The sequence below is a fragment of the Trachinotus anak genome, unplaced genomic scaffold (genome assembly GCF_046630095.1).
Source record: "Trachinotus anak isolate AG129_WGS33_773 ecotype Australia unplaced genomic scaffold, CSIRO_AGI_Tana_v1 ptg000018l, whole genome shotgun sequence".
NCBI lineage: Eukaryota > Metazoa > Chordata > Actinopteri > Carangiformes > Carangidae > Trachinotus > Trachinotus anak.
In genome coordinates this window covers 5,830,001-5,853,183 of record NW_027273869.1, presented here as the reverse complement: position 1 = coordinate 5,853,183, position 23,183 = coordinate 5,830,001, and the positions used below count along the sequence as shown (strand labels likewise).

Here is a 23,183-nt window from a genome sequence, read left to right as displayed (position 1 = left end):
ATCACATCTACCAGTGGTTCCCATCCTATGGGCCAGAGGCCAATATGTATGTACGTGGGCAACGAGTTGGAAAAGGTTGGGATCCACTGACATGTATGTTGTCAATTTGATAATTTTTTTTAACAAAGTAGTTTGAAGTACTTCTTCTAAGTATCTTTAGTTAACTAAATTAGTTAGCTAGTTCAACTTCTTCCAGTGTAAAGTAACTGGCAGCTCGCAAAGCTATGCTTCTAAAGTAGCTCTGCACCACAGGCACCTTGCCATCCCAGTGCAGTGTGTATCTACTGTATCTATGAACTTACACACATTAAATATATCAGGTATTATAAACTTCTTTCTGGTGTTTTCAGCTGCTTTAAACCACTTTTGCACAAAGATCTTTGTTTTATTTACCACATCAGTTCTCAGAAGAGCTCCTAATATTTTCTACATTCACTTGATTTCCCTCAGCCTCTTTTTGACTTATTGTGTAACTGTGAAGCCTTTACAGCCTAAAACGAGTCTGATGTTCATGTTTCATCTTCAGGGAGGACTCCACGCTGGATTAATCTCTCTCCAAACCCACTGGATAAACCTAAGGACACATGGTGGTCCAGCTGTTAAAACACCACTTGAGAAGCTGAGACATGATGAATAAACAGAAATGATTTTAAATATAACATGTAATGATACATCCTCAGGCAGAATGGATGGCAAAGATGGAGGTTGATGAGGCTGAGAGAAGAAGATGGACCTGAATAAATCCTCCAGTCCTCACACTAACAGCCTGTTCATGTGTGACCTTGTGGAGTAATTGAACACACCACCCTCTGCTGGTGGGACATATCCTGTCTACTTGTTGCTCCTCATCATCTAAAAGCTCAAACCTCAACTCGAAAGGCCGACTCTCACATTTGATATTCAGCGCGGAGCGTAGCGGAACTGTTTGAACGTGTGAGGTAGCTCATCTCCTCAGGAGTAATGGAAAAGGTATTGATGAGTTTAAAGCTGAGAAACTGAGAACATTTTAATGTGCTGAGACTTCACTCTGCCTCTAAACAGTATAACAGATGTTCTAACAATCACGCAGGCTTGTTCCTGTGAGAACATCTGTGTGACAACTGTCTCTTCATTTAAGCTGGAAGAGTCTTTGTCTCTTCAGTCTCCTTTCATGTGTCAGTGCATATCAACACCAGACCTCATTAAATCACATCCCATGGAAACGGTTCACCCGAAGTCTTCCACCAGAATATCCATCTGATGGAGTTGATCATCTCTAAGAGGTATGGCTAGATTAAAGGATTAATAGTCATGATTCAATGATTGAATTCATGATTACAATTTGTTTATTAAATATGAAATTAGTTTGTGTTGAGTCATATTTTTATGACTGAAAAATTATAGTTGCTCTATTGTTTGTAACTGAAGGTGGTTCCCAAACTTGAATTCAATGTAGTCCAGAGTCTTCTAAGAAAATGTTCCACAGCCTATCAGACAAAGTGAAAGCTGTCTCTCTTCACCTCTCTCACACCTTGTATTCTCCTACCTGTTGTGTTTATTTATTCATGACATCTGCCTTCTGTCTCCATGTGTCTGACCTGTGCAGCCTGCAGTCCTCCTCTGACTGTGACGCAGTCAGGCCTGTCAGCAGCGGCCCCTCTGTCTTTGTGTTCAAACCGGCTGTTTGGATGGAGACGAGGGTCAAAGTAGAGACCAAGATGATGTTTTTGTCTGGACAGTTTAAAAAAAAAAAAAAAAAAAATCAGGGCTGATATTCAGCCGTGGAAGCTGCTTGTGTTTCGAGTATGGTGCGCAGGCTTCCGCCATGAAACAGATGAAGCAGCAGAGCTGGTCACACATCCAGCAGGTGTTGGCGGAGCGTGACACCCTCACCTTTGCTGACACAGAGGGAGCGGGTGATGAAGTCTGCAGGAGGTGAGGAGCTGTTTTTGTTTAATCAACCAGTGCATACTAATGCTTAATGCATTAAGTCTGTCCACCGTATATTCTTTGGACTGCACCTAAAACACCTGACGCTCCCTGTAGGTGGAGATTGTACCCACCTGCTTCAACACTACGAGCGTTTCCTGGTCGACATGGCGCGGCTGTATGTTGGTGAGACTGTCTCGGCTGTGGAGCTCATCTTGCGCCAGACCTCAAACCCAGCAAGTGAGAGCTCAACTCTACAGCAATATTAAGCACATTTTTCAGTCCTCAGTTACTTTGAGACACGTTAACGTTTTCAGCTTATGAGCTTGAATATAAACACTGTTTAAAGCCTTTCTTTCTTCTACTTCTTTATTTGTTTTTGTGATTTTGGAAATTAGAAGCATGACAGTCCTGACATGCCTAGTTATGTTTGCTAAGCTATGATTGGACAGTTGCTGTTCAGGGGCAGGGCTTTTGCAGCTTTCATCAGTTTTTTGACTGGCTGTTTTTTTTAATTTACAGAAACTTTCCCCCTTTTGATATCATGTCATAAATCTTAGCTTCAGGGTTCAGGTTGGTGTTTCATCTAACATGAGACATGTTTCTGCTTCCTTCCTTTGTCTGTTGATCCACATGATTGTGGACTGTCAAAGACCAGGTCCCGGTCCAGCGAACATGGCTGCTGACCTGAAAGAAGGCTGCACTAAGAACATGAGTTCACTGGTGCACAGTTTGGTCTCTGCTCTCCTCCATTTATTTAAACGTGTGTTTATCCGCTGTTGTAGTGATCTCAGGTTCTCTGGACACACAGTATCTTTTATCAGGTGGTCAAACATAAGAATCTTTAGTTCACTTCATTATCTTTCTAGCAATTTCTATATTTTACAGACAATTAAACATTCTCCAACTCTATGATTTAATTTGACATCAAACTCTCACATGTAGCTGCTATTTCTCCCCGGGGTGGCATAGGTTTGAATTACTTCTTCACATCACTGATATCTGCTTCTTTTCCACAGAGGCTCATCTGGCCACTGGGTGGAGGTGCCGTGCCAGCTGATGTCCAGGACCTCATCACCTTTCTCTTGAAAAAATACTGTGAGGACCAGCTGGCTACAGGTGAGTTGCAGCTTTACAAATCATGGACACATCCGCTGCCTGTAGAGAAACCTGAGGAGTAATAGGCCGGTGAGTTCCTGGTAGATTTCACATATACAGCAGCTGAGACACACTGATTTGATGCCACCACTGTCACTATGTGCAGGCTGAGACGTGTGAGCCTCATGATTATCAACCACTGAAGTTACTGTAGGTCTGTAACAGAGAGGGCTGGAGGACCAGCCGGGCTCAGCAGTGAACTGGCCCTGGGGTCCCAGATATCCAGTGTCAAAAAATACAAAATGAGCAGTTCGACTGTAGAGAAAGCTCTAAGTCGACATTCATTCAGCCTCATTTCCACTAGATCAGTCAGTCAGTGCCAAACCTGCCTACTCATCAATAACTGTCTCTATTGAAGCACTCAGAACAGGGTTTCTACTTCAAATTCTAACCACGTTGCTAATGCTACGGCTAGCAGCCAGAGACAGACCTCTATGATTCACTGTCCATTTGATGATCTAAACAAAAAACATGTTTTCTAAAGTGAGCAGATGTTATCTTCTGTCATATTTGATCCGGTCTCTGTGACAGTTGTGGCAACATTAGACCACCTGGAAACACTAGAGAGGAAAAGTAGAGAGGTTTATTTACATTTTTACATTTTACATTTTCACCACAATTTAAATAATAGTTATAATATTATACTTGTTGTCAGCACTTACACAGATGTTTATCATGTTCCATCATCATTACCACCCAAATATAAAAACAAAATCTGTCTGAATTCAACACTGACTGGTTTAGATGTGTGCCAATCAATCACTGTGTCGTGATCAAAGCTGTAGCTAGCCCATGAGGGATCGGCGGCTCCTTCTGTCAGTATGCTAATGGTTGGCTGACAGTCAGTTTTTCCTAATGATTTCAGTGATATGCTAAAACATATTTGCTGTTGTGGTTTAGTTATATAAAGCATAATTCCTGGGAGAAGGGTTGTCTCTTTCTCTCCTGGACTTTGTCACTATATAACATCCCTTCCCTCTTCGCTCCTGTCACAACGACCACAGTCACTAAAGGGCTTTGTCACTTCACTGTAAACGCGTCATTTTGGGGCATTTTCTGAAAAGACTCAATGTTAATATTAAAACATAATTATGGGTTATAATATGCTGCTTGCACAAACGACCTTTGGGCTCGTTTTTTTCAATGGCGGGACTGTCTCATTATGAAGCACCAGGGGGGAGGAAAGGGGGCTACATCAATGTCAGCCTTACCTTTCCAGCCTCAGCTGAAGGTACAATCTTTATGCAATATTTCAAGATTTTCTACTGAGATTTTTTTCCTGCTCAAACTGAAAATGCCCACAAAACATATTAATAGTTATTTTGTTATTCTTCTAGTTGATTTCTAATTCGGTAAATCCGGTAACCTGTTGTGTCTCTTTTTCTGTATGTGTAAATAAATGCCCTTGTGAGATACATTCATTTGTTCTCAACTGAATGAATCAAACATTTTTTTGTCTTTGACCTCCTTCAGATTCTTTCCTGCATGGCCAGTGAAACCAGTCTGCCACTGTCTGATCCACTGGTGATTCCTTGCTCCAGGCTGAGCACCTGAACGCCTCCATCATAGAGGAGTAAAAGCTCCTCTTGTTCATTTTCCAACAGCTTTGCACCTCAGTGTTTCAAACAGGAATGTTTGGAGGTAAGAGAGAACTAACTGCTGTAAACTGAACCGTCCTTATGTGGTAAAGTTTAACCAAACGACTGCTAATATCTGGATATTTAAAATTAGAGAAATAATGAGCTTTACGTAGAAATACAACAGATGTTCTGTCAAAATGCTGCATCAGAGGTGATGGCATCAAACCAAAACATTCAGTGATAAAATATGCAACTGATCTTTATTTAGCAGCTTTAATGATATCCCCTCAGAGACAGAGAAACTATGACCAAATAACACAAATGCTCTGAAAACAATGGCAAGATTTACATTACAATCTGTTTTACTTTATCTCATGGATCATGTCGTTCACCCTAAAGGTTCCCTGCTTCGGTCTCAGTTATACAAAAAACACCTTTCTCTTGGCTTCCCCCGTGGGTCTCACCTCCCCCTCACAGTATGAGCTTGTCTGAAGTTTCTGTTTGGATTTTGGGAGCGCCATACTTCATAATCTGAGCTCCCACGTTTGTGTTTTTATCTACAACCTGAAAGCCTATTGTTTACAGTGTCAAACAGTGAGGATCATGTGAATTCTCGCAGGCTACAGCACATGATGTTATTGAGATTAAAGTACCAACTGGTATGCAGTGCTATGTAATCCTATAGTGGCTGTATTTGTTACTGACGAGCTTACACTTACACTATTCTGTTTTTTAAAAAATGTAGAAGATTCAGTAAAGACACAGATTATAGCATAAACAAGATTTAAGAACCTGTCTCTGTAAACTCACAGATTTACTTTATACGGTTTTTGAAAAATCGAAAAGAATTGAATTTTTTATGTAGGTTATTCAGACTGCTACAAAGGTGGAGCTAACATTAGCCTAAGTGTAAATGAGTGGTCTTCATCAGATATGGGCGTTTTCAAATTTTTCACGTCAAGGACCCCTAAAGTGTCACAAATTAGCCAACCAGCAAGCCAGCCCCATCTGATTACATTTTTGCTTTTCAATGTTTAATTACAGTGTTTGAAACCCATAATCACGTATGAATGGAAATATAGTGAAAGCAAATTATTCCCCTTTTTGCTGGGGACCCCCAGGAACCTCCCAGACCCACTTTGAGGACCACTGCTTTAGTTTATGTTGAATTTTATCAGTTGATCACTGGAAGAAAAACTGAACATGAGCATGTTTGGCAAGATTTTAATTATAACTGAAACAATGCTTTTAGTGCAGAAACTCATCACTATTTGAACTCATTCTTTGCTAATGTGTCTTCGGACTGCGATGATCTTAAAATTGTATTTTTCTCCAGTTCGGACAATGTGACAGTTGCCGCGTTACCCACAAATCAAAAGATTATTAACAAAACGTCACCGTTGATTGGACTAGAATAAGAGGTAAATCTGTTCTGATTCCCTGTTCAAGATTTAAATTCCCATTTCAGGTAGGCTATATCAAAACGTAACAGCCAGATCTCCTGACAGTGAGGAAGAAGGGACAGCATCAACCCTGAGTTATATTCAGCATATTCAGCAACTTCACTGTTGATGCAATTTAGAAATAAAACTTTAATGATCAACCTCTCAGGGAAGTGAACAGACAGCATCCCCTGAGCTCAGACAACTGCAGTTTCCTGCTTTAGTTTGGTCCCTGTGAAAATGACGCAATTCACCAAATAACAGAGACACCCCCCCCCCCCCCACACACACACACACACACACACACACACACCCACCCCACCCCCCACCCCCGCAAAAGACCCAAACCCCAAAGTATTATAGGTAAAGGAGAGAGAGAGATGCTGCAGTTCAAACACAAAGAGGCTGAACAGAACAAATGGTTTGAACTCAGCAGTTTTTTATTCATTTGTCCTTAACTGGCAGAGTGCAGACCTGTCCCTGCTAAAGCTGCAGAGACTGGAGGAAGATTTATTCTGACGAGAAGCTGCTGAACCGAAACAAACCAACTTTAAAAAATTTAGCAAAGTAAGGGGCGACAGATTACGCAGGATTCTTTCTGCTCCTTTACAGTTTTTGTTCTTGACACATAAAGTTGACTAAGGCATTAAAGTGACTCACACAGGGAACTGAAGAAATGACTCAGCGACTTGCAAATCTTCCTGAAAATGAATTAATATTGTCATCATTAACATGAGTGAGTCACTCGCACAACCAGCATCTATTGTACCAAAGACTGACTCATGGTCCCGTTTGCGGCAGAGCAGGAGCTTTCCAAACCTCATTTCTGGTGACTGACATATGGACGATAACTTTGATTATCTTGATTTCATGAAGACAAAATATGTCATGAACACCGCCACCACAACCACAAAGTTTTTTAGGTCATTGTTTTGGTTTTAGGACCTGAAACTTTAAGTCCACACAATAAGTTCTCATGTTGAAATGAAAACAATCTCCGTCCAGACGACCGTTTTAGCTCCATATCAGAAACAATCTCCTGCCAGACTAACACTCCTGAAAACCTATATCATATGAACGTTCACGTGCACACCTGCACGTGCCAGTGTAAATGGTTAGTTGCAGAAAATACATTGTATTCACCATAGTTTAAGCTGATTAGACCCAATCAGGAGGCGACTGTGGGTGTCTATGCCATAGTTTCCAAAGGTTTCTGCTCCTGTCCATCCAGACTACAAAACAACCCGAGTTTTCAAACTAAAGCTGGTCCAGTAGGGGTAAAAAAATCGCCAGGAGTAAACGTAACAACAAGTGATGTGTTTGAAAACTAAAACGTATTCGTGTGGATGTAGCCTTCGTGTTTTGATTCATTCTCACCCACTTTACTTCAGACAGCTGTTTCTCTGCGACTGCTGGATGCGTAAATAATGTCGGCAACTGTCAGCTAACACCTTCAGAATGTCATCTTCATAAGGTGATGATGTCTGTGTTGTGTTCATAGTTTGTTGTGTTTCCCCAAAGTGTCCAAACAGTCAATTAAATACTTATTTTCTTTCAACTCTATTTACAGCCACTATGATACTGCTTAATATTGCCCCGTTGGGATAACGACAAATATTTTGTCTGTATTTCCACATTGAAAAGTGACAGCTGTATTTTGTATCACCACATCTGTAAGATAGTTTGTGTTTACAACAGTGTAAATTGGGGATTAGGGTTTAATTAGGCTGTATAAGGCTACTGTTGGTCTACTATTGCATTCCCATAACAGAGACACACATTACTCTGCTATTACCTCCTTAATTATTAACTAATTCTTTTTCATGTTGGTTACATCATCTAACTCCCACTGTTGTAGTCATTTGTTCTTAAATTTCTTCTTCACATTTGGTAAGTCACTGTCGACATATGCACAGGCTTCACTGTGACCCTTTTAAATTAATCCCACGGATTGAGCTCGAACGACCCAGATTGAGTTCGTGTGACGCCAGCAGCTTTGTGCACGCAGACATTTAGGAGAACCGTCCTCCGTCCGAATCCAGATGTATCAGATGTGGTCCTTCCGCAGAAAATCAATCCAGCTGTTGTCGTCGACATTTCAGCTGCTTTCATCTCCTTCCGTTCAACTCACGTTTCAGCTGCTTTCGATCCTCTCTGATCCGACTCTTCAGCCCTTTCAGTGCTGCGGTTAAAATAGGCCTCACATCTGTTTTCAGAGCTGAAATCGTCCATTTCTGGTAGACAGAAGATTTTTCTTCAACTGTTCCAACCCGTAACTGTTTTTATATCTCACACTTAAACTTTCACTTCATCTGCTTCCACCTCTCACTCTTTATACAATAATTTTGCTGCTCTCAGTGTTTGAAGTTGAACTGAATCGTCTTCTTGTTAGTATTATCAGTAGTTGTATTCAGAATAGTACAATGATTAATACTTTTTATTTCTTATTTCTTTTTAGATCCTGCTCTTTAGTTGACATTTGAATTCCTTTCATTTCTCTTTAAATTACATTTCAGCTTCTTCCAGTGCTTTAAGTTCAACTGAAACATCTTCTTGTTAACATCATTATTAGTAGTAGTATCCAGATTAGCATGATTAATGGCCTACTTTTTATTCCTCCCATGAAAAACCATTGAAGTTTTAGGTCCTACTCTTTAGCTGCCATTTTATTTCCTTTCATTTCTCTTTAAATTACATTTCAGCTTCTTTCAGTGCTTTAAGTTCATTACTAGTTTTAGTAGCTACTGAAAATATTTCCAGCATCTTAAATGTGAAAAACTGTTGCTTTTCTTTGTTTGGTGTGATTACATATTACATCGTGAAGGTCAATCGTGAAGCCACAGTGCAGTGGGAAACCTTTGCGTAAGGCTTTAGATACATCTATGTAATAAGTGCTGCGATTGCATAAGGAAGCGCATCAGAAAGTGGCGTTCACTGTCCTTGTGTTTCCTCCAGCATGATCGGATAAATGGGGATGTAAGCAGTTTTCATTTGCTTGCATGTGGCACGCTGGAGAGGAGAAACACTACAGTTCCCAGGAGCAGGGCGGAGGAACCGGGCTGTAACGAGTAACGACTCCTGGAGGACTGGGTCAATCCTCTGGAGCTGCTCTGGTTTAAAATAGAAACGGAGGCAGCGCCGCCCTCTGCAGCCGCGACAGCCCCACGTCAGGCAGCGGCTCGCTCAGGAAATTCAAACACAGCCGGCCACGACGCGGACGGACACGGGCATCTCCCTGCACCAAGGTCACCGAGCCCGGCAGCCTGCACGGGACACACACACACACACACCTCCGTCCCCCAAAGGTAAAGTAGCATTTACTGCCTGTTTACCGGTGGTCGGGGGGGATTAACCGAGCTTTCGGGCTGCAGAGACGGGGCATGTGCCGCGATGAATGAGAAGCATATCGGCGGCGTGGCTGAGGGAGGATGTGCGGGTTCATTTGGTGAGGCGTTCAGGAGCCCGTGGACATAGGTGGGAATCCCTGCCTTCGCTGCCATGCGGTCAGCTCCTGGAGGAAAGTCGGTTTGATAAAAAAAAAATATATATATAATGTGAAAACGAACTCCTCAGACTGTGAGCGGCCGCTTTAGCTCATGTAGGCCCCGGGCATTAAGACTGGCTTCATCCGGTCCCTGTCCTTACATCAGCAGCATCATATGATTAGGCTGCAGTGCTGAGGAATCACTCTGCTGTTGCATCACCCTTTCAGCTCTAGTTTTCCTGATGGAGGTCCAAGTTTTAAAGGTTTTCTCAGACTTGACATGTCACATGGAAATCTATTATTACCCAATGATGTGATGAGTTTTTTCCCTAAGCGGAGCTGGCACAAGCTGGACATATCTGACTCCTGGTCAGCTGCTGAGCCATAAAAATAACTTCACATGCCACGTTGTGCTGGTTTTCTCTAGACTGTTTAATTTTGGCGGAATAGTTAAATACCAGACATGTCAGACCTGTCATCAGGCTGTGAACCAGACACTGAAACTGAAGTAACCCATCAGTTTGCGCCGGCCTGCCCAACGGGTTTGCTGCAGCAGAGCATCACAATACTCACGATACCAGTGTATGTCATTTCCACTTCAATGCGCCCACTCTCACCAAAAGCAACAACTACGAGATAATGATGACTATTAAAAGGAGACCTTGTTTCTCCTCTGACTTGAAGTTACAGGAAGTAACTCTTATTTGCTTCCTCATTCATTGATTTCACTTTCATGTCTGTTAACTTCAACAATCAGTTGGTTTAGCGTAGCATGAGACTGGAAACCAGGAAACAGCTAGCCCAAAGGTACCACTACCACCTGCCAGCACCTCACAAATAAGCTCAAATAAAACTCATGTATTTACATATTGCACCTCCTTTGTTTAATCTGTCTACATAAACCAAAGTCTGAAACTGACACAGTGCTGTATCGTGGCTAGATGCAGTTATGTCCTGGAGCTAAGCAAACAGGCTGTTGGTAATCATAGTATTTATAGCCATGAGAGTTGTATCAATCTTTTCATCCAACGCAGCCAAAATAAATAAATTGCATATTTCCCCAAATATCCAGCTATTTTGTTTAAACACTGTAGTTTGTCGGATAAAAACTCAGCCTTCTGTCAAAAGGAAAAACACAGTGTCCCTTGTGTCATTATCAGCCTTCAGTGACAGTAATCTGCTGCAGTGGACTTGTTACAACGAGATGACAGAGAGCGCATCCTTGTTGTTGAGGACGTTTTGGAGAAGGACCCTTTGTAACAACAGGAAAAACAGGAAGAACGGTGTCCTGTTGTGACTGTGATGCCTTCAGACTCAGTCAGGTAACGGTGCTCATGGTGACCTCCTGGCTGAAAGGTGAGGTGGTCTGCGCTTTGTGTTGTTTTTTTACAGTTACATCCTTCAGACTGTTTAGGACTGACCAACATACTGGTCTCATACTGGTGTTAATGGTTCACATTTTTGCTCTGATAAGATTTTGTTGTTCAGGTTGCTCTCGGATACATATGTTGACAGATGGGGTTGTGCTCCAGTCTACCTTGTGGATATGAGTACATCTCAGAGGGCGTTTTTTTTAATGTTGGGCTCAGGTTTCAGGATCAGGACCTCTTTCCATGTTCCATCAGGGAAGTTTGTTGTGGACACAAATCTGCTGTGTGCAAACAACACCTCCTGATACAGGACGGGACAGGACAGGATCCTTAAACTATAAGAAAATAAACATCCAAATCAGCTGTTCAGGATTTTTTTCATTCTTTATTTTAATGACCATAATAAATGAGTCCAAGCTTGAGATGATTGGGTTTGCTTGCTCTGGAAGAATAGTGCCCTCTTCCTGTTGTGTAAAAAATGTACCTGTCAGATTTCCCTCCAAGTTTAACTTCATGTCTAACAAAGTGAATAGATGAAATAAACACTATTAAATACTGAGGCTGATAGAAGCTGATGCACATAAAAGCATTCGTAATTTAAAACATCTAAGTCAAATATCACTCATCTTGTTCTGCATGTCCTTGATTTCATAACCTTTTTTTATGGTGTTCAGCACGACCTGAAGATCCTCTCTCAACTGCTGGATGTATATTTCATCATGTAAGCATGTACCAGTGATCTTGCCTGAAGTCATGAAAGCTCACAAAGTCAAAATGCAAATACAAGATGCAACAGGAGCCCGTGCCTTTGACCTTCATGGTGTGTTGGCAGGCGTGGAGCAGAGCTGGAGCTTTGGATTGGGTGCTGGATGTGGGTGTTGGCAGCCCACATGGAAAAGTGAAGTGCATGGACTTCCCAGCATGCTACTGTGTCTCCACAGGTGTTGCTGTAGCTGTGTGTGAGTGACGGGTTGATTGATCCTTTCGCTTCATACTGTAATGATCCTGACAAACACAAATGAACCAGGGACGACAGTGTTGCAGGTTGGGAGAATAATTGTGGAGGTTTTTTGTCCAGGTTCAGTGGTCAGATGTGTGGAAATGTATGGGAGCACTAATAGGTTTTTTTAATCAAGGCTTATTCCCAGCTCAAATGCCTCAAAGTAACTGGGTTAACAGTTGAGTAGAAAGGGTACTATAGTCATGGTAGGTTTTATGGGAAGACCCCCTGCCCGGTGACCTTTTTATTCAGAAAGCAGCTTTTAGAGGGAGCCATTGTTTCTGTGGTATTTCTCTCAAGAACAAGGGCAAGAGTGTGTTTACAGGATCACTGTCGTGAGATTAGATGTCCTGTTGATAACGGGAATTAAATGTGTGGTTTAGCCATCATTTAAAGAGTGGCTGATTGGGTTAATGATGAACTATTCTAAAAATGAAGTGAGTGGTGTTACTTGGAGGTTACCTTAGAGCTAATCTTGCGTTGCCATAACCTAAAGTCCCATGAGACCGGGGTGGGGGTGGGGGTGTTGTGGAGGGGTCGCACTGGCAGCCGCTGACTGTAGAGGTCAAGTTTCCTTTTGTAGAGTCTGGCAGGGCTGAACAGACCCAGTTTATCTGAATGACATTTAACTGGAACTACTGAATATATCTGCTGTTCAGGATGTCAGTACATATACTTTATACACATACTTTTATACTTCAAATAAGCATATTGTGTCTTCTACCAGTTATATAAGATTGCCTTATTGTCCCTGAACTCCTACTTTGCTAACCTGTTGTTCTTCATTAAAGTTCAAGTCCTGCAGGCTTGAGCCCACTTTGAAAAAACATTATTAGGTTACTGCTGCTCAGCCTTTCACTATCAGTGAAAGTAGAAATAAGTCGCCCCACTTAGAAGTCAAAGACGGCTTTGATTCAGGGATAGTGGACATCTAACCTGAAGGTAATTCATACAGAGAGAAAAATTCTCATGACAGCAGTAATTACAGTTAATGTCACTCAGGGTCACACTGACTGTATGGTATGCGTGTCACGGTCAGGGTGAATGCAACAAGCATGCTGCGGTAATGTGTCAACACTGAAATGCATCATAGCAACTGTCAACAAAGGAAATGGGACAAAGAATTTTTTTTGTTTTTTGGTCGACGTAAAAGACAAGCCAAAGTGTGTAGTTTGTGGGGACGAGCTTGCAGGGATGAAAAAAAAAAAAGTCTGGAGCATGATTACAGCTTGAGACATGCTGATCTGGAGGAGTTGCGAGTACAAATTTGCTTGGATGAAGTTAACGCTCTGAGTTGTGCAGTGAAGTTTTGAGGGAGGATTCACTGCCTTTGGAAGCCATGTGTGGCTCTACCAAGGATGAGTGTTTGTATGATCAAGTTGTATGAACAAATATGAAACTTTGTCTATAAGAGTCATCAAAGCAGAGAGTTCAATGGCCACCAGTTAAAGGAGCTACTGAGTGAACTTGAGTCGGAGTATATAGATCTGGTTCACTTGAGTCGTGCAAATATGCTGGCAGTTTTATGTACTGAGGGAAAAAGTAAAACAGTTCATGGAGATGATGGGAAACCTGTGGTGGTGTGAGCTTCCCAGCTCTCAGCTTTTAAATGTGAAATTATTTGAAGTGAAATTAAAGCTGTGGCAGGTGCAACTGAAAACAGTAACACTTTGCATTTTCCTATTCTACAAGAACAAAAGCCTGCTACCACATCTGAATATGCTGGTGAGTTTTCAAACTCCTCCAGGCTCTTGACGAGAGATTTCAGGATGTGAAAAGTAAACAAAAGGAACTTAACATATTTTCTGGTTAATGTGGAAGCATTTGGTGTGACTGAGAAACTATGGCATGAAATCACTGAGCTGTAAAGTAACCACAAGCTCAAAGCTACGTACAACAGCCTCTCTCTGGTGGAGTTCTTATGCTGTATGTACTGACTCTTGTACAAAGAGTTTGACTGACTGACCCAAACCCAGAGAGAAAGAGAAGCAGATCCAGCCATCACATTGGAGAGGTTAGTGTGAAATATGTGTTCAGTGATTTATTATGGCCTCTGAAGAATGTTAAAAATGGCCCACCCCTGCTTTAATTTGTGGGGAATAATTCTTCTTCTTCTGAGTGGAACCTTGGCTATTCTTTTCTTCCTGCTGTAATAGGATGAGTCCATAAAACTAAGCTGATATCCTTCCATCACAGGAATTTATAATTAACTGGCATATAAAAATAATGCTTAAATTAAAAAGATATTAAGGTTTAAAGCTGCTCTAGTCAATATTCTCATGTTAAAAGTGGAACATATGACTGTAACGTAGTAATGGGTCACTTGTAGTGATGAACCCCCAGAGAATCTGCTGTTGTCTTCAGCTCATGCATGGTGCATTTTAAAGGTCCCATATTGAATAAAGGTAGATGTCTATGTCTGTTTTGATTATAAAGCAGGTCTAGGTTCTATATTAATACTGTGAAAGTATCAAAGCCTCAGTCCACAGAGAAATGCACACAGCCTGTATTCAGAAACTGAGCCTTAAAACGAGCCGTCAGGACTTCTGTAACTTTGTGATGTCACAACGAAGCAGTCACCTCTCTCAGCCATGCCTCATGGCCCGCCCAACTGGACCCACCATCCAACTTTACAGTATTTGGTTTCTCTGAGTGTTTACCTGAAATCTGCAAAATTTTTATTCAATCACTCAGAAAAAACAGTCAGCCAATCAGAAGAGAGGCGCAGAACCTCTCCTCTGATTGGCTCACAGACCTGTTGTTACAGAAAGAAGCCTGAGAGAGATGTAAAAACCACAAATATATCTTCTTATGGATCAAAATGTCAAAAAAGGAAAAGTGTAAAATATGGGACCTCTAACATTTTTCATCTTATTCTTTTGATTTTGTGCCCCACAAATGTGTTGGTTCAATCTCATGGCTCTCATTAGCGTCATTTCTAGACACAGGCAGCTGTGTTTAAACCCACTCTAAACTATCCCACCAAACAAGACATAGTTGGTGACTACTCGGTTAACAAAGTGGAGCATTTAGCTGCTAAAGAGCCATATAATTCCCTCATGGAGTGGAGAACAAACAGAGCTAAGAGGAAAGTGAATATTGGACTCAGCTTTAAATCAATGCTGATGTTGCGCCATATAAATAGACAAATGGTTTCTAACAAGTTTACCAATGTCAATAATACAAGATGTTAAGATGTCAGTGTTGTGTTAAAAGCTTCTTGTGCTCCCTCCAACTGGCTGCAGAAAATCAGGTTAATAGACCACACTGTGTACCACACAAGAAACAGTAAAGTGACTTTGACTGGATTGTGGCAATTCAGGAGAAGCATGTGATCAAACTGCTGCTTGTCTGGAGATTTGATGCTGGGAATAACACGCAAGCTTATCCTGATGAGATAAAACACCTCTTTGTGAGTTGACACTGTGAGTGTGTGGGCCTACAAGGAAAACAGACCTGGGTGTTTTGACACATCTCGTTCACTCCCAGTGTGTGGTGGTCATTAGTGGCTGCTTGTCCCTCCTTCTTGTCCCTCCCTTCAGAAACTGCCATCATGGTGGCAAAAAGCAAACTCAAATCCAAGCTTCTAATCCAAGAGTTGTGTTTGCCTCTAGCCTCTCACCGTGAGAGCCACACCCATCTACGTCTGCTTCACTGAAACTCACCTGAAACCCAACACTGGGGTCTCAGCTTGACCCCTGTTGTGAATTAAACCTGAGATCTCATGGCTACAAAGAATACAGTCTTTCAGGCTTCCTGCCAAGCTACTAAGTGATGTCCTTGGAGTACACACACACATGAACACACACACACACACACTAAGTATTATCTTTAAGTCCAGTCAGAGTGAGTGAGTAACCCAGTCCAATGGGCTTTTGCCAGTTGGATGATTTGACTGTTTTGGTTCTTGTCCTCCCGCCCTCTCCTTGCTGTTCACTTTACTCTGCTCCGTTGTTTGGACAGTCTCACCAAGGTGAAGGCAACAGGTTATTCCAAGTACATGCAAGGCAGACTGAACCAAAACAAGGTGTGTACCCAGCCCAGCAACACCCAAGGACAAGTCTGTGTGTGTGTGCATGTGTGTGTGTGTCTCCACGGTTCATGTATTTTTAACTGTGGTTCTTGTGTACCTGCACATTTTTCCCAGCTTCTGAAATGTGAAGCCTCTGTGCTGTACTCGTTGCTAAGAATTCAGGACTTGACTTTGTGTTGTGGTTACTCGTGGATTCTCGTCATCGTTTTCAGCGCTTTAAAGGAGCTATATGTAACTTTTTGCGATTGCTACATAGCCAATGTTAGCATTAGCAGAAACATTATGAGCTCAGCATCAAACTTCATTTCTTTACTTGCCAAGATCTGTCTCTGGCGGTGGAAAGCAACACTCTTGTTTTACTTCTAGTCCTATCATTCTTTTCTTCTACTAAGTTAGCATGCTAACCAGCTGGCCATGGTTTTGCCAGCCTGTTTTGTCACTTTCAAATAGCAAGTCACTGTAGCCTCCAGTAGTGCTGCTCAGAGGCTCGAATTATAATTTCTTGTCTTGTAAACATAACAATGGCTGAAACGCTCGGCCAGTGGTCATCACCACCACCTGCTCCCAGCGAGAAACCCCGTTCAGCGGAGGACCAAACTTATTTATACGCTGTTAAATGACTTGATCAAATTAATACGTGGAAATAATTCCAGCAATAATCCACCACTTTGGTCAGACTGAAATAGCGCCACAACTATAGAGCTATGGAAAACAGAACTTCCAGTTTCCATTGATCTATACTGAAGCTGCTGCTGCCCTGCTACTGTGCTGTTTTCACTGCACCTTTTCATTACTTTTTTGTGCATTGAGATGTATGGAAATACAAGAGTCAAGGTTTATTATTATTTAATCACGTATTATAATGAAAATGGTCAGTAGGCCAGGTAAGAGTTCAGTTGATCAGGTCCTTAACAAGGTTTTTATAAACTTGCCGACTGTGAATGCAGCCTGTCAGTCATTAGTCATTAGCTGTTCTTAGTGGTGTCAGGTGAAGGACGCAGCAGACGTGGCACATGATGAGAATGTTGGCTTTGAATCCAAGTGTTGACATTGTAGAGACTGAGTGGTGACTTTGCTTTGCTTGACGTCTTACGTACTTACATGGTTGATCATAAATTCGTCAGACTTGTCTGACTGTTTCCCTCCACCCCATAGCTGCTCTTTTATGGTCAATCTGTTTGGAGCTTCCTATTCCAGCCCATCAATTTAAGCTGCTTATGAGTTCTGTGGCTCCTTTGTGTATTGTCGTCACGTTCAATCAATCAAAACCAGTATCTACACCGAGTGCTGCTGCTGTCAGCCTTTAATCTGATTAGTATAGATTAGACCCACTGTATAGAACTCTGGAAAATAGGCATAATCTCTAACTTTGATTAAAGCGGCATCACAAGGGTGATACACAGATGATTATATTTCCACTCATCAGGCTGGTTTTAGCCCCAGTTAGAGATGTTTTGTTAGTATTCAGCCATCCACCCAATTCAATCCGGGTTAATAACAAATACCATTGTACCTATGCTAGAGTACTATAATGCTTAGGTAATCACCATTACAAAATAAAAGACCCAAATAAATGTATGTGATGCATGTTTCACCTGTTGTTGGTGAGAACTAGCATTTATTTATTACAAAAAATCCTAACTTAATAAATATGGTCATTGAGGGCAGATTGCAGTTCTCGCACCAGGTGTGAATGATTAGAAGAATATTTAAAGCTACGCTGGTTAGTTTTTGTATATTAACAGTGGTTTAATTGACTGATGTAATGTGAAAGGGGTCACTTGTAATGACTATCACACACAATTACCACTCACCTCTGCAGTTCCCCTCAGCTTTGTGGAGCGAGTAGCAGAAAAAAACGTTCTGGTAAAAACCAGAACGTGCAAATAGACAGTGTTGACAATTTTTGCTGTAATAACTTTACAAGATACGATGTCAGTGTTGCGTTTACAGCCTGTTCTTCTGCCCCCAAGTGAAATCAGCACTGCTTTAAAAGGGTCTGTTTACAGATTTAAATTGTTCAAAGTCAAAACCACCCTCAACAAAATATCCACATGTAATTTCATTCATTTAAAAATTATAATGTGTGGTGTACTGTATAGGCATTAGAACACTCTGATGGCTTTGTAAGTTTTAAGACGGCTCTAAGCTGATGTATTTTTACCCCTGGGAAGCTAGTCAACCCTGGCAAGTTTAAGTGTGGACAACTTGAACACAAACTTGAGTGTGGGATTTTGTCTTCCTGTCAATCAATTAGCATCACAATTTACAGTCTGACTTGACAAAGTACTCAATAACAGAAAATGTCAGTATTGTAAAAAAAAAAAAAAAAAAAAAAAAAAAAAGTAAAACTTTAATTTTATACAGTATATCACAATTAGTATTTATGATTCTATGGAGACCAGAGGCTGCCCCCGTACCTATAATAGAACTAGACATAACTAGACACAACAAACGACACATAGACATTAAATTTAATGAAATGAATGAAAAGTAATTGGTTCAAATAGATTTTGAATGGATTTTTGCGCTCTGTGGCCTCCCTATAGGCCAGGAGCTAATCCTTGTTTTCCATGTTCCTTTACCCTTTATGAAACTTGAATGACAAATGTATTCATGTGTTTAACAACTTTGCATAGTGTATGTTTACTGATGCAGTGATGAGAGCTCCCACTACTAGTTTCCTGTTGACACTTGTGACTCATGTGCGAGTCTCCACAGCATTGCAATATGATCTGGCGAGAGTTGCAACAAGGAAAGAGAGCGACATCATTTATTGATATTGGTAGCTGATATTCACAGGTCATTTACAGACACTCTGCAGACTGAAGTGTGCTTCTACACTTGTGAACACTGTGATGCTCTTAAATTAGGCCTGCACCTGTAAAGTGTAAACACCAATAAAATCCCCAATGCTGGTTCTTGCTGTGTAAGCAAGCAGACACTTTGTTTTTACACCAAATTTTGTTCCAGTGAAAATATAGTGGCTATAATAAGTTGGTGAATAAAACCATTAACTAGCAATGGCAATTTATGTCGGTAGGAGAGGTTTGGTGGGACAGTGTTGTAGACAAGGCTGACCAGAGGCGAGTTGGAACAGATGAGATGGGTAAGTTATGTATGTCTGCAGGTGACAGGGCCTAGAGAATAGTCTGGTATGAGCATTTAACTGCCATGGGGAAGATGTTATCAGTGGGAGCACCTACTAGAAGAGTAAAAGAAGTTAGAATGTACCAATGGAGAACAGGAAGCTTCCTCCAGAGCAGACATCATATTGTATATACTATTGTTTTTACAGTCTGAGTATAATCCTGAGGAGTAAACTGACCTCGATGTGAAAATTAGTGGAGTGCCCCTTTAACATGTCTCCATTCTCCAAGCTGTTGCAATCACTCATGTCAGTTAAGTCACAGCCGCATTCAATCAACCACATCTAGCCTTGTTAATCTCAAATAATTGCTTATTAGGGGTGCTGCAGTGCAAACATGAGGAAACATGTTGATTCTTCCACAGGCTGCTCATTTATGTGAAACCATCATCTCCGTGTGTACCATAAGATAATTATACAGCTGTAAATTGTTCCTGGCTGATTTTAGAGAGGTGAAGCTAATGAGGTTAGACGGAGCTAAAACAGCTGCCCTTTTTGTTCTGTTATGTGAATACGTGTGTGTGTGTGTGTGTGTGTGTGTGTGTGTGTGTGTGTGTGTGTGTGTGTGTGTGTGTGTGTGTGTGTGTTTCTCCACGTCAGTTAGCTGGTAAAAAATCAACAGAGTGAAGTGTGGCTGTGGACAATTGCTGCTGTTGGTTTGTCACACATAATTAGGGTGTGTTTGCTTTGTACACAGCAGCACCTGATTCTGAACTGCCTCTGTTTCTATCAGTTTACGCCTTGTTTCCATTGCTGCTTGAGGGCTTGGGGGGGGCGGGAGGGGGGGCAGAACTGCCCAGGCTCAAGGTGAATACTGGGCGGTTCAGGTCTAGTCTTGAGTGAGGGCCTGCCCTCCCAAACTACATGTGTGTTTGCACACGTCTTCTCCAGGATACAGACCTCTGGTATGTCCTTCTCCCTCTCATGTCACGTTACTAGCAGTTGTTCATATAAATGACATATGAAGGACAAAGCTTCTGACCTCCTTTGTAATCCCTCAGCCGTCTGTATACTGTCAATATGAGCTGCAGCTGCTGGTCTGATTTATCTCTATATTGTAAGCAATGATCTGTGACATTTTCCCATAAGCAACTGGTCAGGTTCAAGTTAATTTATTTCTAACCCTTAAGTCCCCGAAGACTTTAGAGAATTGAGAAAACGTCTGCCTAGATCTGACTAATCGATAATCAATCACAGGACAAAATGAAGTCATGCATTATGTAAGAAATAAAACACAAGGTGAGAAACAGTTACCGCTGCTAAGTTTTCCATGCTGAGTTTTAATGTCCTCGCTGTCCTTTTTCTTTTTCTGTCATTGCAGTGAATAGCCAGTGTTGAGCTGGGCCAGTGATGCCGCCCCCAGCCACGGGTACCCTCGCCGTGCCCCCACCAGACGGCGGGTGGGGGTGGGCTGTGGTGCTTGGATCTTTCATCTCCATAGGCTTCTCATACGCCTTCCCCAAGGCCATCACGGTTTTCTTCAAAGACATCCAGATCATCTTCAATGCCTCCTACAGTCAGATCGCATGGATATCCTCCATCATGCTCGCGGTCATGTATGCTGCAGGTGAGTCACTGGGTCGTTTACCTTTCATCTAAAGTCAAACTGAAATCTTCCCATAAAGATATAAACTATAATTTTTTTTCCATATTTTTTTCCATTTTATAAAAGAGAACACAACCATTCATGAAAAATGTCTCACACCTTCAAGCCTGTGTCAGCAGATGACTGATATAAGAGAGCTAGCAATGCTAGAAGACGTGCTGTGTACTTCTGTGGTGCGCCACTGACTGACCCATATCCAAATGTATTTTATGAACATCGATGCAAGCATTTTTTTCCCTTTTTTAACGACCAAATGTAGCGTTAGCTCTCAGCAGTCAGTGACTGCAGCTGTCTTTTCCTTAACATTCAATGCCATGCTGTTAAACCAGAAACTAGCCAGCAAGGCTAACTGGCTCCCACTCTTTAACAAAGGGGAGCCTAATTAGCATAGCTTGCTAACCTTAACATGGACCCCCAATACTCATTTTTTGTTGATGTAATTTTAATACTAAAGAGACAGTATCAAGCTCCATCACACTTGTTGTGTAATGTGGGAGAAACACAACAAAGAAGGTTGACTAGCATACGGAGAGCTTAAATCACAGATGGGGCTGTTCGCAGCAGCTAACAGTGTCTCTCCTCCAGCTGCTTAACTGTCTGTGGGCCTGTCGGAATTTAAGTGGTAATGTAAATTAGTCCACAGTGATAATGCAGCAATCAAATAACCTGTAGCAACACCGTCAGCTAGGATCAAACCTTCGTGCTCCTGGAGAACACACAGATGAAGAACAGAAGAATAAAAGTCTCAGATTTAACCAAACAAGTGCACAAGTCAAGTCCACAGGAAACAGGAAGTGACTAATCAAGATGAAACCAGCTTCTTCAAAATTGTGAGGTTAGCTTATGGAGCATTTATTATAATAACAATTGTGATGTTGTTCGCCTCAGTACGGCTAAGGAAATGAATCCAAGTCCTCTGTTTTAAGTGTGACACTGTTTTTAAGGGAATCTCTTTAAGATTTCATTTATGACACGTTGTTGTTGCTCAGGATTACATTTGTTGTCAGAAGATGGTGTGTTGTTTCCTTTCTGGGTCCCCCCCCCTCCCCCTGCCTTAACATACAGTGGCCAACAACCACACAGAGATAGAAGTAGGTTGTGTCTTCAGATCATGGCCTGAATCTGAAACCACAGCGTCACAGGATGAGAGCACAGTGTCACATGCTGAGCCTCCAGACAACCAGGAAACCACCATGTTCTGCCAAGCTACAGCAACAAATCACAATTAATTTGACTATCAATGACAAGCATATGATATAGATGTTGATTTTGGATAATAATTTACTCGGAGCCTGTGGATTTTGCAGTGTACTGATCCATTTTACTACAAGGAAACAGGTGGTGTGACACAGGGTTTTAGTTCAGTATCTGCTATAAAAACTTTCAGAGTGCAAACTACAAAGAAAATGTATATTATATGTGAATTTTCTCATGTGAAATACTCACCCAGTGTTACAGCCGGTTCTTAGTTCTTTCTTAAATAAGCAGCCTTTTGAAGGGTCAGAATATGTTTTTCAGCAGGTCGTGTTCTCCACCATATTGCTCTGGTCACCTGCTGTGTTCCTCACTTTGGCTTCAGCCCTGCAACCTTCTGCTTGGCAGTGCCACGGCTGCCATCTGTGCATGCTGTAATCCTCCTGTCACTCTATCCACTGCTGCTGTCACCATCTGCACTGGTCGTCAGCCGCCCTGGAAAGCTCCTCTCCTCCTTTGTATATTAGAGATCCCACCAAGAATTTAATAAATGCTTCATTCAGCCTGTTTTCTTATGACTATAAATAGTCTAGATTTAATAGAAACATGGCGTAAGCTGAGGTAAAACATTGACTCGTATTTTAAAGAATTATAATTATGTTTTGTGTAATGGGTAGTCAGAAATAATTGGAATTTCTGCATCAGGTGCTGGTAAATGAAGTTATTTCCAGCTCCAGTCTTTTATTTTATGGTTCATGTTGGATTTGCTTTTGTACAAAAAAAAACACACTGAAAATGGAAATCATTTTCCCTGAATGTTAGTTATGTATTCAGTTTCTGGAGGAGAAAATGTGTCTTGACCTCAGACCATGAAGTGTCTCTGCCTCATCAGAGGACTTGACTGATCACCAGCTGCTTCTGTAGCCTCACAGCGACTGTGTGTCATCATCATGTGGTGACGGTGACAGTATGTGCAGTTGTTAGTCATCCATTCATATTGATCGCACTCATCGGCTATTCATTAAACACCTGCTCTCTTGTTCTGTCTCTTATGCTGATAAAGAAATCACTATCTGAATGTTTAACACCTTTCTAATTCCCCACTGCTGCGTCTGTGTGTGTGTGTCTGTGTGTGTGTGTGTGTGTGTGTTTACACAGCTCTGTCATTACTGAGGCAGCCTGATAATGAGCAACAGTGCCAGACAGACACACAAGTAATAATCCAGTTGATCCAAATTACACATATTACACAAACACTTT

The 23,183-nt window shown here is 41.6% G+C and overlaps 1 protein-coding gene across 1 annotated transcript in view; it reads left to right on the top strand.

Annotated features, from left to right (window-relative positions):
- Positions 1 to 392: 392 nt before the first annotated feature.
- Positions 393 to 23,183, top strand: part of LOC139635143 (monocarboxylate transporter 2-like) — a 35,575-nt gene continuing 12,784 nt past the window's right edge. Inside the window, exons 1-6 of the mRNA XM_071502170.1 lie at positions 393 to 1,914; positions 2,026 to 2,148; positions 2,928 to 3,027; positions 4,540 to 4,707; positions 9,044 to 9,393; positions 20,445 to 20,690. Of these exons, the coding sequence (XP_071358271.1) occupies positions 20,474 to 20,690 (217 nt within the window). The 5' untranslated portion in view covers positions 393 to 1,914; positions 2,026 to 2,148; positions 2,928 to 3,027; ... (1 more) ...; positions 9,044 to 9,393; positions 20,445 to 20,473. The remainder of the gene's footprint in view (positions 1,915 to 2,025; positions 2,149 to 2,927; positions 3,028 to 4,539; positions 4,708 to 9,043; positions 9,394 to 20,444; positions 20,691 to 23,183) is intronic.